Genomic DNA, 20,376 nt, shown 5'->3' with positions numbered 1-20,376 from the left:
GGTTCCTGCTGCTTAGCATCATGGAATCCATGTGGGTTTATCCTGTGTGTTTTTTTTGTGTCTAAACATGTGTATGTTTGTTGCATTAGCATACATGCAAGAATTTGTATGCAAGGCGTGGGCAATTGTGCTTATGTGCAATGAGCTAATTAAGTGTCGCCCCTGCACAGCTCCCGCACAAACACACAATTTCTCCTTGAGGGATGAAAGCAGCTCGCAGAGGTTTCAGCGAAAACGTCCAGACACACTGCCGCGGCCTTGTGGGATAAAGTGTGCCTCCCAGTCACCTCCCGCTTTCTATGTCTTAGTGCACGAGTGCAGCACGAGGCAAGGAAGGAAACAGAGTGGTCACATCTTGAGGGACAAAAAGAAGGAATGCAGATCCAGTTCTCATGTGCGTATGAAGGATTATTGCTTCCACAGCAGAAAAAAATAAAAATGAATTAATATCACATAATGTGATTCTACAAGTGGAATCTGTTGTCTGTGGGTTCCCACCATTCCATCTTCTACGCTCGCTTTGAGTGCGTTTTATAGCATTGATCCACTTCTGCCGTTCTGCTAAAATGTTCTCCTGTAGCAGAACAGCCATTCACCATCTTCACTTTAAAAACAGCCGCTGAAGAGACGTGTTGCCCGACATATTGCCAAGTATACGTCAATGGTGATTGCTCTAAGACAGCAAAGGAAGGTGTCTGTGTTGCATTTAAATTTCAATACTAAACGTGCGCTAGAACACTAACGGTGAATGATCAAATGTGGAAAAAACATCACTTCCACAGAAGCTCAGCTTCTCTCAGCATCAATGGGCGCAGAGGATCGTAGGAACTGTCTGAAAGGTGGAATGGCAGCGTTGCATACGCAACATACACGATAAAGGAGCCTTTTTAAAAAAGTACAGTCATTAAATAATATAATAATCATGAATAATGAATGATTAGAGTGAATTTGAGTTGGAAATTTCACATCAAAGCAATAATAGAGTCAAGCAGTTGAGCTGTGATTGTCTAATGCCTTTCTTCTTGCATCTAACCTAAAAACAAGACACCCTTTTCATGGTGCAATCACATTTATGCAAATGGGTAAATAAAGCATGCATGCATACAGGCCTGTACATGCTGATTACATATTTTTTTTCTCCCTCCACAACTTTGCGGTGTCTCACCGTGATCAGATATGTGGGATAATTACACATGCAAAGATGCAGTCACAAGGAACCCTATAGACCATAAAACATCAAAGGCAAAGTGCCGTCCTTGTCAGAGTAATGTATGCATAAACAGATATTTTATATACATCACAGTAGTATTTTGTTTGCTGGTGACTATTTACAGGGAGGATTCACTGAACATAATAAGCAGCAAGCAAGAGGCTGTGTCGCCCCAAGGGAATTAGCCCTGCACAGATCTCAGTTTTTTTTCTCCTGACCCTCATTCGATGAATTGTATTAGTCCTCGCCAAGAGCAGAATCCATTGATCTTGGCAGCCGAAGCTGAAATTAGCTAATTAATTAGTGCGGGAGGACGAGGAGAAGACAGAAAGCTTGGTGCAAAAGTCGTTTACAAAAACAAAAGTCCCATCCTGAAGTTGCTCCCGTCCCTGTGTGTGTGAGACTTTAGGTCGAGGCTTTGCTCTGTACCTTATGTAAATACACCTCCGATGAATTATTCATGAGCAAGTGCCTTGGACAGTGTTACTTTGGTATGCAAATAGATTATGTAAAATAGACAGCACCGTGTCGGACCAGTGAGATCACCGCGGGATCAATCGTTGAATGGTTTTGGAGTGACTGTAATATTTTATGTAGTGTACGTACATATGTTCGTGTCACGTAAGATAGCGCTGTACAATATGTGCATGAATTTAGTGATGTGAATTGAAAAGGGGAGTGAAAGGAGTTAGCACTGTCAAAATGGACACTACTCTATTTCATCCATTTATATTTTTATGACACCTTTACAATACCGTACGCGAAGGTTAAGTTATGTCATATTAGTGTAAAGTTACAGTAAAGACAGTGTTACAGTACAGTAATTGGGCTGTAAATACACATACAAAATGCTCTCTGTGCTTTAACAGTATGCCAGTAATTCACTGTAAATGTACGGTTACATTTACAGCGTGGATTAAAAAGGCCTCCATTTTTTGATAATAAAAGAGTGAGAGACTTTTTTTTCCCCTCTTCGTTTGCCTTGAAAAATAAACCATGCATAAAGTTCTCAGTTGACTTTTTATGTTCCTAACAACCACCCACACTGGATATCTCACTTATGTTGCCTTATTAGATCATCTTCTGTAGACCATGTGGGCGTTGAAAAACTGGATTGTATTGACATGTTGCTCTAGGTTTTATTCCACCTGTTTGTGTGGTATAGAACGTATAACGTATTTAAAATTAGCCCGGAAAATGGATTCCTATTGCAGGAAATAAACATAAAGAGACGGGAGTGTGTTGGAAATTGGAGCAAAAGGCTGCGATTTAGTTCTTTTGTTTTATTTATTGTCCATTTTCTTTGCAAATCAAAAAAATAAAAACATGTAGAAACTAATGTGAATGTATCTATCAACAGAAATTACATCCTTTTTTTAAATTGTTTTTTCACGAAAATATTTTTGATTTGGAAATGAAGAACTCTTTATCGGTTACACGGTGAGTACTGAACTGAAGCATTCTTTACAATATTAAACTAAACTTCGTGTGTTGTGTTACTTTGAGGCTTGATTTGTCAGCCATTGTGTTCACACTCAAACAAACCTCACGACAAGGGCCATTTATAAAAGGTGTTCTACATTGTCTACATTGGCTTCCCGAGCTGATTGAGTGTGTCTTCTTGTAATTGAAATTGTTGAACTGTTGAAGTGTCTTGATCCTAAGAAGCCTGACGGAGAGAAGCCCGAAATAAAAGTTTCAGAAGTGAATTCTGCTGTGTTCATGAGTTTGATGGAATAAATGCCTCTTGTCACTGTGCTACCAGTGTGAACACACAAGCGCTTCCTCAGTCAGGTCTGATAGAATTGCCTGACAGAGCCTGTTTTCAGATGAAGGACGCAGCATACAAATAATGTCACTTGCTGTTCATGGAAAACAGAAGGCAGAATAATAACATCACCAACCAAGTAAGAAAGAAAAAAAAATCAGCAAAAGTTATGCACTGCAGCTTTAACTGGTGTTTGACGTACAGATAATCAATGTCTAAAAAGTGGAACAGAGCCAATAAAATACTCTTACATCTAATTTGGCGTAATGGTCATAAGAAGTGCAGCAGAGTGGCTTCATCAGTCGGGCACAGTGGGATGAAAATGGCTGGGTGTCTATCAAAGTGTCAAAATGGAATACAGCCGGGCTGCACTCTGGCCTTGAGCCACAGGGTGAGTTAAGGATTATTCTCTCTCACATACGCACACACATCTACACTGTGAGGTCAATACAATCACTGCTGAGTCAACCTCTGTATACGTGATCTGGCACTGAAGTGCGAGTGAGGGAAGAAATGAAGAGATACAGGCAAACAGACAACACAGAAACGGTCTCTTGTGCAAGAGTGTATAAGTGTGTGTGTGTGCGTGTTCTGGCCCTTGCACACATGCTGCCCTGTATGTTTTACATTTGTCCACATGGGAAATAATGAGATCACTGAGATCATTCTCTTTAGAAAAAAAAAAAAATCATTGGATTTTTATGGCTGGTGCCCTGTGAACATTAACTGCATGAGGCGAGGAGCAAAATTAACTCACCCTCAATGCTCTTCTCTCACTTTTCTTTGCTTCTTTTTTTTTTTTTGTCTCTCGTGCGCTCTCTCTATCACCCCTGGCTTTGCTCCATAAGAAAATTAAAACATGAGAAAGCCCATCAGTGTTCAGTCATGTAGTCCGGGGCACTTGCATCGTTATCAGATTCCAGGGGAAGATAAATGTAGTCATAGGCTACTGTACGGAGTTGTAAAATGTAATTTTGAAACATTAATGCAAAGATGTGGCTGTTGGAAAATGAGATGTGACCCTCGCCGCCAAGGTTTGAGCAACAAAACATCACCAGCCAGGCTTGTTTTGCATGATAACATCCTATGACTCATATGTCAGAGATGATGTAGAGCATTGTACTGTATATGCTGTGTAATTATCATAATGCTCCCTGACAAAAGGTCGCTTTAAATGCTCTGTTGAGGAATCTAAGAGTAATTGTCGGGCTTCACACAATGCACAAGAAGACATGGAGAAATGATTGAGCATTACAAGTTAGTTAGTTAGTTCAGGTCTGTACATTTACATCACATGACTGACATTTTACTGACTAAAATAACAATATTATCAGGACAATAGACTGTTAACAAGTTTAAACAATGTAAATGTTGTTTGTACACGCAATCATGCCACGTCTTATCATAAGTCACAAGTTTCGGACATGTTGAATATCTCATGTAGCAATTGAGGGGGAACGTGAAAATGACAGAACAGCCCTTTTTTGCCTAAAAAGGAAGGGGGAGGGTGCTGATTAATCAATCACACCTGTGAGAAAGGAGAGGGTGACCAAACAAAAGAAGCTTGAAATGCAGGGAGATGTGAAAATGGAAAAAAGAAAAGAAAAAATGGAGATAATTTAAAGTTGGAGTCAGTTTCTTTTTAGGTTTAACTAAAAAGACACAAATGGGGAAGAACACAGAGTGACCAGTGCCGGTGGAGTGGCTATTTCATCATCAACCATGGAGGAAGTTATCGGAACTGTAAGTAATAGTAGAAGTTGTCGTATAGCTCTGGGTGATCACAAAGCACATTCTTTCGTCATCCTTTTCCAAAGGAAATGTCACGGTGTTGTGAATAGACTGTCATAGTGCACAGAGCAGGTAGTGAAGCTCCCTTCAGTACATTTAAAACATTTCAGAGAAATAAATGGACTTGTTTTGTTTGGCAATGTTCGACCAACTGAAATGTAGTATTTCTCAAATTCAAACTAACACTGTGATTGGGAGCTGAATTACTATTACATGTTCTACTGAGCTAATGCAAGTTGGTTGGTAAATTGTTTATTTTGGTTTGGTGGTAGCCAACAAAGCTAATTACTTTGTTGGCTGGTTAGTTGGTTGGCCGGTTGGTTTATGGGTTAGCTGGTTGATTGTTTGGCAGTTTACTTGGTTGGCTGGTGTGTTGTTTGGCTAGTTAGCTGCTCGGTTGGAATGTTGTTGGACTAGTTAGCTGCTCAGTTATTTTGGTTAAGTGGTTGGTTGGCTAGTTGGCTGGCTGGTTATTTTGGTTAGTTAGCTGGTTGCTTGTGGCTGTTTGGCTGATGGGTTGGTCAGTTGGTTGCTTGGTTGGTTGAATTAGCATCTTTATGAGACATTTCCAGCACAAAGTGAAAATGATATCCCCGCTGCTGAAAGGGTTTGTTTCAGCACTTGTATTTGTTAACTAGGTGTCCTTAACGCACTGGCACCTGAGTGTGAATGAGTTGCCCGCTGACACGAATACGTAATCATTTACTGGAATAAACAAGTACAAGACAAACAAAAAACAAACAACATAGATAATAGCAATGCAAATTCACTTTTCTTTTCATATTCTTCCAAATTTCTGTTAGTAAGGAAATGCATTCAGCATAAATTCTCAGGGACAGGAAGACATAATTTGGAGAGCGACAGTAAATGTGAACCCTTTGGTAAAAAGAAGACTCCGTGGGGTACCCTAAATGTATGATTCCTACAGTGGCATTTATTATGTTGAAGGTTAATTGGGATATAAATTACTCTGAACTTTTTAAATTGTGCTAGACTGCACCCATTAGAAATAGGAGAAATAGGAGATAGTCAAGGCTGTGATTGGCTTGAATAAAAAAAGGTTTATATCTATGCAACAATTCTCTGTAATTACACTCAAGACACCAATTCAAAGAATTCTTAGTTAGAGAGTTGTATTCAAAAAACAGAATGTCCTAGAGAGAGAGTGAGGGTCCAGTCCGTAAGAGTCATTCTTTTTTTATATATATATGTTCATTTAAAAAAAAAAAACAATATGTTTAAGCACTTTGGCACCTGCATAATTGTTTTAAAGATGATCATTGAATTAGAAAAAGTCTGTATTGAATCAGTCCTCTTCTTAGGTCTCACCCTCGAGGTTGGATGCTCTACTTAATTAGGCAAACATGAAATCACTTTGAAATCCTCTGATAAATAGCTTTTCAGATATTCTATTCACTATATTCACTTTTAATTTTTTTTTCAGCATACCTGGCCGTCATTTCAGTGTAGCCGAGGCTTTCATAAGGGCTTTTACATGTCACAGGTCAAGGTGTGTTTTAAAAGCTGCACATGTCCGCTTCAGTTTGCAGAGACATGGAGACATATCTTGCATTTGTTTATGGCTGTACAAGTTCCTTCTCTCTTTTCCACAACTTCCAGGAGTAAGCACATTTTGAAGTGGAGTGGAGTTTGGCTATACCATAAATAAATGCATTTGTCAAGGCTTATTTTCGAGCACATGAAGTTGGGGATGGAAGGCGTCAGTTGGGGCGTATATATAGGGTGTCGGATAGTCAATCAAGTAAAGTCGCCTTTTTTTCCCCCTCAATCCTTTTTTGCCCACAGTCGACTGCCATCTATTTGTCATTTCTCCAACTCCTCCAACCCCTTTTTTCTTCTCACCCGCTCACTTTCTCTTAAGTAAGTAGTTCTTATTAATCACGGCCCGGCTCCGACTACTAAGACTTGTATAGATTTTTTTTTTTTTTTTTTTTTTCAAATTGCTTCTGCCACATAAATCCAGCACATATAAATTTGTGTGCATTCCACTCACAACTGATGTATGATTAATGAGTGTGAGTACATTTGCCTGTTCCACTGCAGGCTTCCTGGGCCTCCGTGCCTCCATCTGAGGTGGGGATCACGTGATTGGCACTGTCATAAAGTGCAGGTCATTGTGTGAGATCTATTTATCATGTGGCAGCCCGGGTCACAGACAGTCTTGTGGTCAATCATGAGTGACCTGTGGACACTGGAGAGATATCACTCATCCCTCCTGTGTGTCTAGATCCTATTGTATCTTTCCTGTGTCCTACTTTGTAGCTGCAAACCACACTGTTGTTCAGCTTAAAAACACACACATTCTGCCTCTGTATATGTCTGCAATCCACATCCAAATGTGTGTGTGTATATATATATATATATATATATATATATGTATATGTATGTATATGTTTATATATGTGTGTGTGTGTATATATATATATATATATATGTGTATACATGTATATATGTATGTATGTGTGTGTATATATGTGTATGTATGTATGTATGTGTGTGTGTATGTGTATATGTATGTATGTATATATATATATATACACACACACAGGGTATGTGATTGGAGTGGAGCTGTGGAATTATGAAAGCTGTGTGTAGGAAATGTAAGAAATAACAAAAAATAATAATACGTTATATAATAAAAATTAGAGACACCTTATCACTCGCTCCATCAGTGTCTGAAGTACATGTGAGGAAGAGAGGAGGATAGGGGCAAATTATCTTATTGGGAACAAATCTGCCTCCTGTGAAAAGTCTGTAGCTGTCTTTGCTCGGCCTATTTACACCACTGTGTTTTAACATTGTTGCTTTGAGAGCTCTATATTGTCTCCGGTAGTGCTTGGTATGAAAAGTTTGAGAACCATTGATCTACAGTATATTGTAAATTAGGTCCTGATTGTTTTGTCCTCTTTAAAATGTGGGTCCATATATAATAGGTTTGGGAAACTGGTTTGAAATACAGACCTTTGGAAACAATGACACAGTTACCCACAAGCACTTCTTGATTGTTTCTTGCCAGTCGTGACTGATAACACTTATATCATGTGACCATTCAGGTACACTGGCATTCACATGCAGTGGGAACAGGAGTCCATTTTCTCCTCTGCAGTCGTTTGTTTGAGTATATTACCAATGTGAAACTACAAAGGTGAAAAGTAAGAAAATATTTATTTTATGTGAATCAAACTGAAAGTAAGTTTTATGGATAAAAAAACAAACAAACACCAGTATAGATGTGGACTAAATCTGTCCTGTGGCTCAAATGTTAAAGATTATTGATTAGGAAAGTTTGAAATGACTTCTGAAGAAGCACGATCTAATCATTTCCCGATTATCATCAGAAAACACTGACTTCAGTGGTGTAAGTACCATCACGGGTGAGGTAGTGCCTACATTTTCTACATGCATGTCCATCCCTGTCTTCAGAGCAATTAAATTAACTGTAATGACATCACCCTTTAGGGGGTGGGATTGGCGACAAAATAAACACTGATAGAATTTTATGCGGCCACAATTAAATCAAAGTTATTGCAAGAGTTTCCTCATGAACTTGCTTTTTCCCTTCCATCCACAACACATAAAAAAGTTAGCCCCCCAATTCCCTTGGAGCATTCATAAAATAAATATGAAACAGAAATCAATTTAACAAAGCCCTAACTGCTATTCCTCGGTTGCCTTTTTCCTGCGGTTGCGCTAGAAAAATAAAATTTAAAGACAATAAAAAGGTCATAAATTGTAGAAATCAAATGGCGTCCTCTAAGGTTTATGGTCGAATTCCCCTCGCTGATGTGATTTCAAGTCGTTATTTCGCACCAGTGAGCATAAATGGAATGGGATTTATATTAAAATCGTATTCCTCATGTTCGATGTTGGAGGAGTGATCAATGATTCCATTAATTAGCTTTACATATGGACCAGTACGTTTGGATTTTCTCTCTAGCTCTCCATCTTCTCTGCTGTACACTGGTGCTGCATATCTTCTTATCCTACCATGCCTGCACTTTTATCTGCCTCTCTATCCCACACTATCTTCCCTCATAGGCTGGTTGAACACGGCACAGCAAGCAGAGTGGACCTTTTGATTCAGGTGAATGCCTGATTATTATCAAGGCTTCACCTACGCCTTTCAGTTTGCGCTCCTGTTCTTACACAGAGACCTGTGTGGGAGGTCAGTGTTCACGGCCAGACCTCTGTTGCACAAACAGCCTGTTTGCAACTTTGCATGCATGGGCACTGACGATAACAAGGCTGTGTCTGATACGATCGCTGCTGATAGCTGCCAGAGGGTGTTTGTTGTTGCCAATGGAAAAGTGTCAGGTGCTGCTGTAACTGTTGAGATGCAGTCAGGAAAACGCTCACGCCCACACCCTGCTATTAGACTAACCTGACCTGATAGGATCTGATTCACACGTATAGAATGGGAACAGTGAAAGGGAAACGTGCCACAGTGGCTGTCTGTAAAGCAACGCTCAGTGAAATACTGTATTGTCCTAAATGTGTGTGAGGGAGCTGTATATTTTGAAAGCTGTCAGTCATTGAGAGTGTTTGCTTGTTGACACTGGTCTTTCACTATAAGGAGCCTGACAGCAGGACAAATGTATACAACACAAACTTGTATTTAATCAGGAACCAGAACTCCACAAAGAGGCCTTTTAAGCCCTTCAGTCCGACTAAGCATATACTGTACAATGAATCACATTATCCGGGTATGTTAGTCAGACTAAGACTAGCTCGATCTTAGTCTTTCATCTTAGTGATGTGATCGATTTTAACATTTACAAATGAGTTACCAAAAATAATAAAACAAAGCCATAGGATATGAATGGCTTTCGGGTGAGAAGAGCTTAATATATGTGAAACATGCATGTTTAGAATTTAAATTGAAACCCAGCATTCTTGATTGTTGTAATCACTATTTTATGCAAAACAGTAATATTGCCCTTTGCTGATAACTCCTTCAATGTAGTGATTCCAAAGCAGCCAGTAACTTTGCCTAATGTTCTTGGCATTCAGTTATTGATATATTCATAACGTAAATCCTCACAGGTCATTGGTATGCATCCCCAAAACATTAATTACATTCAAATCCACTCTAATTTGTCTTAATTTTTCACCTCTGTCAACAGAAACATGAATACTACCCGCTGATTATTCCATGGCAGGCAATTCAAAAATGCTTCACAAAAGACAAGAAAATAAGCAAGACCATTAGCATATCAACAAGATTCAAACTAAGTGGTTCTTTAGAAGTTACCTCTTTTGAAAATAAACATGCAGGAAGGGGAGAAAAATCATAATTGTCACACTTTTGAATTCTCAATAGAAATTGTAGACAAACACAAACTCGGCACGGCTGAAAACAAAGCTTTTCAGGTGATAATTTTGGGGAGCGATATGACACAACACTGTCGTGTCTCGTGTTCTCACCATGTATGCGCCCTCTAATTTTCTTTTGACAGTCAAGCGGAGAGCTCTCTACAAATTATTGAACACTGGAGATGTAATTTTACACTGCTTTGTACTTTCCTATTAAGATGCTATTAGCGGTTTGAGGCTTGTTGTTAATCAGAGCGTAGGGAACGAAGTAGAATGGATCTCTAATCACCAAGACTGTAATCGCCTCATGCATCAACGCAGACAATCAGACAAGGTGAGAGATGCTCAAATACATATGAATGCTTGTTTACTTGTCAACAAGTGTGCATTAGCACAAACGGTATGCAGTACATACATGAACTGACATGGTTATCAGGACAAGGCAGAATGAGATTTGAATGAGTTTTGTACCTGACTGTTCAACACCACCATTAACATAATATATTGACTTGATCTAATTAAAAAAATGTAAAATCCAACTGCGTGCTCACCTACTGAGTTTATATTACCTGCTTCTTAAAGCTTTATTAATTATTTTAACATCTCAAACAGCTGTGTGTAGTATATGGCAAATGGGAACCCCATAAAAAGTTATCACCAGATTATGTTCCATTTGGCACTGTAGAGCTTTTAAAGGGTCCGATGTATTGGTATTAGTGACATCTAATGGTGAGACTGAAGATTGCAACAAAAGTCACTTGACAAGAATGATGTCAAGTTGTCGACTAGCTGACCCAGGTTTGGCCAACTTCTTCTTTCAGCATCTCCTTTTATAGGTCCCGACAGCTGATCATCTGTCTCCATCTTGTCCTGTCCCTTATGTTCTCTGTTACACCTGCTTTCCTCATGTCCTCCACATCATCCATGAACCTCCTCTGTGGTCTTCCTCTTATATTTATGCCTGGCAGCTCCATCTTCAACATCCTTTGTCCAATATAATCATTATCCCTCCTCTGCACATAACCATATTTTATCTCCAGTACGTTAAACCTGAACTGTCCCTTGAGTATGCTCATTTCTTATCCTATCCAACCTGACCACCCTGGTCCATCTTCGTCCTGTCCATCCGGGTCAATCCCAACAAAAATCTCTGCCTCCTGTCTTCTAGACCAGGGTTCCTCAATCCTGGTTCTGGGGAACCACTGCCATGCATGTTTTGGATGTTTCCTTGCTCCAACATAGCAGGGCAGTGGGTGCCCAGGACCAGGATTGAGAAGCCCAGTTCTAGACTGTCTTTAAGCCATGCATCATAGCTGGCCTCACTACCGTTTTATAGACCCTCCATTTCACTTTTGCTGCTATCCTTGTCACACACCCCCCCTGACATCTCCACCCACTCTACCCTGTCTGCACTCAATTCTTCACCGCTCTGGTTCCATTGCTTTGGATGGTTAACCCCAGGTATTTAAACACATCTGCACCATACCACCTGTCTCACTGTCATTCGCACACAGGTATTCTTTCTTCATTCCTCTTCTCTCCAGTGTATACTGTACCTCCACCTCTTCCGGCTCTCTTCTACCTGTCCCCTACTCTCACTACAGATTAGAATATCTGCAAACAACATAGCACACGGAAACTCTTGCCTGACCTCATCTGTCAACCTGTCCATCACCATTGCAAACAAGAAGGGGCTCAGAGCTGATCCCTGATGTTATCCCTCCTTAACCTTGAACCCGTCTGTCACTTCAGCTGCACACCTCTCACTGTCCTCATCCATGTCCTGCACCACCCTCACATACTTCTCTGCCACTCCTGACTTCTTTACACAGTACCACAGTTCCTCTCTTGGCACCCAATCATAAGCTTTCTCTAGCTCCATAAAGACACAGTGCAGCTCCTTCTGACCTTCTCTTTACTTCTTCCTCAGCACCCTTCATCACATCTGTGACACTCTTTATTGGCATGAACCCATCCTGCTGCTCACTGATCTTTCCTTGACCAAGCTTCAACAATTCTTTCTCATATCTTCATGGTGTGGCTCATCAATGTGATACCTGTGCAATTACTATAGCTCTGCGCATCACCCTTGAAAATCTGTCTACTGCACTACCATTCCTCAGGCATTTTCTCACTCTCCAAAATTGTGTTAAACAATCTGGTCAAAATGTCCACTGCTCTCTCTCCTAGACATCTCCATACCTCCACTGGTGTGTCATCTTTCAAACTTGCCTTTCCACTTCCTAAGACACCGTTTCCAGCTCAGAAAATTGGATGAACCTCACCAACCCCAAAACAGAATTCCAATATGTTTGAGTAGCAGTAAATCAGTTACACACATAGTCCTGTTCAGTTTGTATCTGTGGGCATGTTGCTATGCTCATTCTGTTACAACTGTAAAGTGTTGTTATTGACTGGCATTGCTAACAAGGGCTAGCCTGGGATATATTTGTGTCCATGTTATTTTCAAACTTCTCTCTGGAATGTGATTAACGCTCTGGAACTGAGTTGCAATGTAAATGGAATGCATCAATAATCCAGGGCAACCCGCTGTGATGTAATGAACTGATTTTATTTGAAGCCCTGATTTTTTTAAACATTTAAACTACTCATTGAAACCATATACTCACTTACATGCACTGTATTTGATCAGTGGAGTCACCCCCTGATGAGCTGAAAAAGTTGCTGGGTGTCTGCTTTAGGCAACTTTTACCGTATTAGGTAAAATATGCTTGATCTATAACTTGTTACTCTGCCCTCGAAATAAAAAGTATTTATTATTACAGCTAAGTAAAATTGTTTTTTCAAGAACCCAGTGAGATAAATGGCTGTAAACCTGAATTTGCATGAATAATCTTCTAGTTGTTTACTTTTCTACTGTAACAGAAACCTTACTGCATTATGGTGTATGTTCCATAAATAGCATCTTTTTTTTTTATTGAAAAAACACAAAATGTAACCAACACATTGTTTTCAACATGTTATATTTTAATTTCTGCAGAGACAAAAATGACAAGCAATCTATTTACACAAACCTGTACAAAAGCAAAATTAAATTATGTAAAATATCTCATAAATAGAAGTGGACTTGCGTTCAATACACTTTGCCATGTTCAGCTAAGCTGCGTGCATAGTGACTCATATTAAACGATGATAAATTTTGTTCCTCAATTTATCTATATCAACATCCAAGTCGCAGGACAAGTAACTAATGGTTAATATTACAAATCTCATTACACACCGTGAATGCTATATGAATTAGAGGCGAGCACAGACTGAACACACACCTTGGGCGGCAACGGGATACCAGGCATTTTGATGGCGGTGTTTGTGTACGACTTTGTGGTCAGTCAAATGGAAAAAGAAAAATTCAGAAAATCGTGCAAATTCCTGTCGCATTTGCCTCAGTGAGTACCAGAAAAGAGACATTTGGAGTCTGTCACAGCTCACAACTGAACTGCTGTGCATATTGTCCTTCATTACCCTTTTTGTCTGAGGTTCATGTAACAGAGTCCTTCATGTGAGCAAGGAAATCCAAAACTCTGCGTTGCAATATCGGCGCAAACATCAAATCCGGCTTTTCTTGTTGGACTGTGTTTCATCATCGTCTGATGTGCATATACTCTGTGCCTACTGTAAATCTGTGGGTGTGAGTGTTGTGTCGCTCGGCACATCCTGAGGTGTGTGCTCTGTCGGTTACTCTCCCTTGCAGCTTTTTTTTATTTATTTATGTGTTTTCCATATATTTTTTCTTTGCTCTCCCTCCTTTTCGACTTCCACTCTTCCTAGTAAACTGTCACATTAGCATTTTTATCTCTAGGCTCCCTCAACTATGAACAGTCAAATGTCTCCAAGCATTTTTTTTTCCTGTCCAACAACCCCTCCCACCCACCTACCTATCTTCCTATGCTTCTATATTCAGTCCTAGAGCTCATTTCATGCACAGAGTAGGTTCTTTGACCTCTGATGTCATACATGTACATGACTGGAACACGACAAAGAAAGAAAATCCATTATATCGTTATTATTATTATTATTATTATTATTATTATTACTACCAACAAGCAACGCTTCAGTGTACCTGTACTCATTCAGAAATGCACTATGCTAGGAAATGGATATTTCAACAAGATCATTGAACCCAGTGCACGTTATCCACTTGGATATTGGACATATATTGGGCCCGCTGACATTTGACTGGTCTCACCACCGAGAAGCCATTTGACATCACAGGATTTCATTTTGAAGATATGTGAACGCACTTCAGTCTCACGCGCCACCTCATGTACTTTTGAACACATTGTCATTGTTTATGCACTGTTCAGAACCGACATTTAATCATACCGATTGGTATAAAAAGGCACAATTGCATATTTGCATTCACACTCGTAGTTTTTTGAAATGTTTTTTTTTTCCTTTTTTTTCCAGAAGCACTCTAAATATACAAAATGGTATCAGATAAAGAAAAAGTAAAAGCACATTGTACATTGTTGTGATCATTTCCGTGATTTTAACTGTTAGTATGTAACAAAAGAGGAAAAAGCAAAACAAAAACAAGACTCTCTGAAATTTCATGATATAAATGAGACATTTAAAAGATTTGGGTTTGCATGTTTATGAGAGACAATGAAATTAGGCAGCAAAAATCAACTGTATGTGGAGTCTTAACTGTACTATGTTGGCTAATTAATGGCTAATTTTTCTTTAAGTATAACAAAAGCAAGCAACAAGGTGGATTTTCATGTTCACAGCGATAAGATTTTTTTTGTACATTTCGTATTACTTTTTTTTTCTTTTTCCTTCGCAGTAAGTGAAGTAAGTTCCCATTAAACGTGCAGTAAAAAGTAAATATTCATGTATACAGTTGATAAGTATAGGAGCACTTTTCTGTCGAACAACGAGTAGTACTTACAGACTATAGACTGCTGCCGGAATGCTGAAAAAAAGCAGGTCTGTTTAAACCAAAGGGGTTTACACTAACGTTTAAAAAAGGTTCCATTGCATCAGATATTCTTTTGCTTTATTACAATCGTGAGAGTTTATACCTCTGTGGCTGCAAGAAAGAAAAATTACGGTCGACGAGGAGGCACAACATCATGTGTAAATAGTCATTATGTGTGAGCTGTGAGGATGTACATCACATTATTATTCAAGATACATCCTTTAAAACAAAATACAAATTGTGTACTTCAATCAAGGTTCTTCCGGAAAGCTATTCTATGGGTTAATGGGGGAATGTTTCATCTTGCTGGCTAAGCTGTGATTTCAATTCGACTCTAATTGTTTTTTGTTTTTTTTTTCCTCAGGCCTAAAAATAAAAATAAAAACTAAAAACATCCTGGTTCCCGCGCATTCAGGGCGTTGCATTTTGATTGTTCTCCATTGAGCTGGATTCTTACATTCGTGCTGAAAGATGCCATGTAATACAGAACGTATTAATGACTAGTGCTAAAAGATACTCGACGACAGCCAAATGTCGGGTTAATGTCAGCTTGGCGTCTTTTTGAAGATGTGAGAAAGCAGTTGATGCTGGTTGGTCACACATACATTAGATTTATTGCTCAGTCTATCACAAAGAAAAAGTCATTACAGTAAAAAGCTGTTTTTTGCAGCTGTTTAAGGACCAACTTTCTATGCCTATTATTGTGTAAATCTACATGGCCTGTACACACACACATACTGTACAGTAATCTGCGTATCTGGCCAATACACACATACATTTTCAATTGCACCTCCGTAATTTTAATCTCTGCATGCCACACACTGTGCTTACCCAATGTTTTCAGTCAATACAGCAGTGCCACTGGCCTCATTTAAATGAATAAGCTTTATCTGCTCATTTATGTTTGGAAAAAAAACCATAGAAACCCCATTGCACTGATTTAAACTCTAGGATCCCATTGAGGCAATAGGAATACTTACACTTTCTCTCTCTCTCACACACACACACACACACACATCCTTTTCCAGCCAGTGGGATGTCAGGTCATGGCTCTAAGATCTTGCATTTCTTAAAGAAGGTTTTGGTCACGGTGTCACTGAACAAAGACGAATTACAAAGAGACTGAGGAAAGGTAGCGAGACACAAGGGAGATGAGAGCGTTTAGCGTCCAATGATTTCTGTACAATGAGTGATTTTTAACCTGCGAAGTGCTCACACTACTAAGATAGAGTCAGTCATGTGTTCATCAGAGTTTATCAGTGGTGATGTAGTCTGTACCAAGGGTTTGTTGCAGCAAATTCCAATGTATTCCATCCACTCCAAGAGCGGACCGACGTAAAAGTTGAGTGTTTAAAGCTGAGGCATTGAAAGTTTCAAATGTAGCCAAGTCTCCTTCAGCTCCCAAGCAAATTGTATCACAAAGAGTCAACACGGCTGATGGTAGAGAGACCATTGTGTCCGATATATTGTCGCAGCCACAGAGTGTCACGGCCAGAGCGCTGGCCTGTTCAGAATAAAAATGAAAAATAAAAATAGAGATAGGTAGAGCCAGACACTTGTAAATAGTCAAAATAATCCACATGTACAGCTTTGCTTCTAGAAAAAAACATAAACAGAAAAAAAAAAAAAAGAAATGGTGTCTTTTACAGAGTATCATCTTCAAGGTGTATCGGTGACAGGGGGAATGCATGCATGTACTGATTATGTAAAATGGGTTGATTATTGTACAGATTGACTGTCAGGCAGCAGATTGTGTCCCAAGAGCCCGACACACCGGTAGAACAGCTTTATCCAAAGTCCAATCATTGCCCACAACAGTTCCCCCACCTGCTCCCTTCTTTCTTGAAATGGTACTGTTTATCTATCCAAACATTTTTCAATAAGAAGCTGTTGTAAAAGTCTTTGGAGAAAGTTCAGGTACTACCTTGTGCGGAACAAGGGAGGCTAAAAGCTTCAAGAGCTGAATGGTGGTGGGTTAAAGCAGCTACGCTTAGTGTTGTATAGTTTAGTGCCATACAGGGGTGCCTAACCCTCCCAGCTCACAGGTACACCTCACGCCGCGTTAAGGTGCCACAAGTTGTGGGTTTGTACTCCCCGGTAGGTGCCAGGGGGATCTCCTCGGTGGGGTGGCCCAGCACCTCCTCCCCGCCTCCTGGTGAGCCGTAGGAAGGCGAGCCAAAGGCCTCATAGGAGGAGGAGGAGGAGGCCATCTTCTTGTTGAGCAGGTTGCGATTGCGGTCGCCCATCATGTGCGCGGCGGTGGGGTCTCCGTTGGCCATGGCGGCCATGGCGAGGGTCTCTTGGCTGCCGGGCTGGTCGGCACTGCTGCTGCTGCTGCTGCCGCCGCTGCCGTTGCCGCTCATGAAAGTGGAAAGCTTTGGTTGTTGGGGGGTGGTGGTGGACTTGGATGGCCGTCGCTCGGGCGACGTGCGCACAGGCATCCAGCAGGAGTCCGAGTGGCCGTACTCGTCGCATTCCCGGGTGCACTTGCCGGTCATGGCTACGTCAGGCAAGGGCCGAGAGTCTGAGAGAATAAGCAGAAATGGAGAAAAAGACAAAAGTAAATGATATTGTTTGTTTTTCGCTCCAGTGGGATATTTATTGTTGAACTCGCATGTCTGACAGAATAAGTGTTTGGTTGTTGTGACGTGTTAAATGATTTCAATAGAATGAACTCCTTCATTAGATGCGTGAATCTGCATTACTCTGCCTAATGTGGTCATCACCGCATCTAAATGTTAATGAAAGAAGGTCAAAGAAATAAATAAACAATGTAAAGCCAATCACTCAGTGTCACAGCTAATGCAAGTTCAGAATCGTGCCACCAGTGAATAGACCTAATCCTAAACAGATACGGTTTTCATGCAGAATCCATACCACATAAAAGGAAAACGACAACAAAAAAACGAAGACTCCACTTGCTATGACAACAGCCTCAAACTAATAAAAATGGTGGCGTGAGTCAGGGTATAAACAAATATCATGCTTTGTGCCGAAAAAGGGAAGGGGAGGGGCATAGATGGAGGGAGCAGTGCAGCTATTTATTTGTTTTTGTTTGATTTGTAAAATGGAAATCCCACAATTAGTTTGTAATGTGTGTGTCTGTGCAGTCGCAGCAAAAAGGGGAAAAAAAAGAGAAACATCCCAGTTTCTTATCTGGTGAGTGACAGACGGCAATCATTTTCTCATCTAAGTAGCTTAATAGCTTTGTGTGGCTCAATCGCCCCGATATCCTCTTAAATTCACTAATAGGGGTCTTAACTAATTACCTTGCCGGGCGCTGGGCTTAGATTAACTACATATCCTGTTATTATTGTGGAGAGCAAATTATGTGCTTACAAGAACAACAGGTTTGACAGATACTCCCTGCTAATGACTTAAGTCGGACAGTGCAATATGGGAAAGATAATTAAGCCAAATACAATGAACTGAAGCTGAAGAATTGGCTCATTATGAGGGAGAAATCATTTCGTTGAGAATTGGAAAGGGGGAGTCAACTCCACAGCCTTGACCCAAACAATGGCAACTTTCATGAAAGTGCCACTACATAAAGGCTAAAGTCCGATTACAGGCTACATTGTTCAAATCCAATTTGATTGTGATTAATTACATTTCAGATTTTGGAAGTCACATTCATAAATGCAAGTGTCTTGCAGTGGAGCACAACTTAAATGCAGGAAGAGCTTTTTGCACACACACACACAGAGCACATTTGTGGGTGAGTTTTTGCTCTGGAAGACGCCACTCTCCTCTATTGTTGCCACACTGCCTGCACTGGGACATAGACTGTGCATTAAAATGAATGCAGTCTTCCCATTCCAATACAAGTTCCCTTTGGGAACCGGCACCATGTCAGAATTTTGCAACCAAAAGTTCACAAAACGCCACCTGCAACCAGGTATAATTATGGAATTATTCCAGCTATCAATCACACTGGTGCCGTTCATGATCTATTTTCCTCTAAATAGAAACATAATTTCCAAAAAATCAAATTCTATGAAAGAGCTGAAACTAGTGATTGAGACCATTAAGAAACTGTTTACTGACTTTATAAATCAAGTAAGAAGAAGAAGCTAATTTTCTCCTAGACTTCTGTTCAGTTTAGTTTTTTGTGCAACCAGCACAGTCGCCCCCTGGTGGCTATCTGTTACTTCCTGGATGGATGCTCAGTGCATGCATATATGAAAAAGGTCGCATAGATCCTGCTATGACTGTTCTCCACTCATCACATGGCACCGTATTGGATGGAGATCTAATCTGCGACCACATAAACATTGTAATTGTTGGTCAGATTTGTGTCCACACAGCATGGAGATCTGATCTGAGTCACGCAAGTCAGATATGAGACACTTCAGCCCGTTTATCTGAACAAAGCCAATGTTAGAGAGATGCTATGTTAGATGTAATTTATTCATGACCTGATGCAAAGCATGGAAAACCAAAATCAAGCAGAAGTGTGGGTGAGTGCAAATTAAGCCAAGCATGCCATTGCCCACAGTTAAAATGGAAAACAAAAAGAGTTTGGACCATGGCTTACTTTTAATGCTCTTTTTCTCCTGTAAAAGAAAAAAAAATAGAACAGGAATCACTCTTTATGTTTTGCACTGAAGCAGTAAATATATTCATATGAGTATGAGAAACTACCATTGAAGTACCATGGAAACTAACTTTCTTTTTTAGCAGAGCAGACAAATGATTGAGGACACAAGGACAGCAAAGAAAGAGAAGGTAGAAAAAATTATACAGAAAGCCCAACTGCTTTGTGTTTTTAATCAACAAATGAATCCCTTGTTTCATGCCTCTGAGCAAAAATATTCAATATTACTTCAAGAGTGCCATTCTTATGCGGCGAGACGCCCTGTTTCTGCTAAATACCCATGTGAAATCCATTTTTGTGTCACAAATTACCTTTGTAATGCATCAAATAATGATTGGCTCTCAATGCATATAGGCAATGCCTCGGGTAGAAACTTCCAGTCGATGGAAAAATCAAATAACTTTTTTTTTTTCTTTGCCATTAGCGAGCACAAACAACCAAGTAGTTCTGCTTAATGAAATGTAAACAGCCAAATTAATGAGGATATAGGCGAGGAAAAGAAAGCAGAATTGAGAGAGGTATAGTGGAAATCGAAACAAAAAAAAAAACGGCTGACATGCCAGCTGATGTGATGGAAACGATAACTGTGGCTGTAGATCAAGAGCATGGCGATGCAAAAGCATTCCTTCCTTCCTTTCCTTTTTCCCCTTCATCACAGCAGCAGCAACAGCCATCACAAGAGACAAGTGGACAGCAGGTACTGATTGTCCTTCTCATTTACACCTCAGATTGAG

At 40.0% G+C, this 20,376-nt stretch overlaps 1 protein-coding gene across 6 annotated transcripts in view; it reads right to left on the bottom strand.

Annotated features, from left to right (window-relative positions):
* Positions 1–13,070: 13,070 nt before the first annotated feature.
* pcdh7b (protocadherin 7b) overlaps positions 13,071–20,376 on the bottom strand; it is a 113,869-nt gene continuing 106,563 nt past the window's right edge. For 2 of the 6 annotated variants that reach the window (XM_058624111.1, XM_058624112.1), the window contains exons 3-4: positions 19,583–19,601; positions 17,437–17,569 (exon numbers count right to left, since the gene is read on the bottom strand). In XM_058624111.1, coding sequence (XP_058480094.1) covers positions 19,585–19,601 — 17 coding nt within the window. In that variant the 3' untranslated portion in view covers positions 17,437–17,569; positions 19,583–19,584. Of the gene's footprint in view, positions 17,570–19,582; positions 19,602–20,376 lie in introns of all 6 variants that reach the window. The other 4 variants (XM_058624108.1, XM_058624109.1, XM_058624110.1 and 1 more) reach the window with 3 other exon arrangements.

The sequence above is a fragment of the Solea solea genome, chromosome 3, assembly GCF_958295425.1.
Source record: "Solea solea chromosome 3, fSolSol10.1, whole genome shotgun sequence".
Taxonomy (NCBI): domain Eukaryota; kingdom Metazoa; phylum Chordata; class Actinopteri; order Pleuronectiformes; family Soleidae; genus Solea; species Solea solea.
The sequence above is the reverse complement of the archived record's forward strand: the minus strand, read 5'-3'. Positions and strand labels throughout refer to the sequence as shown.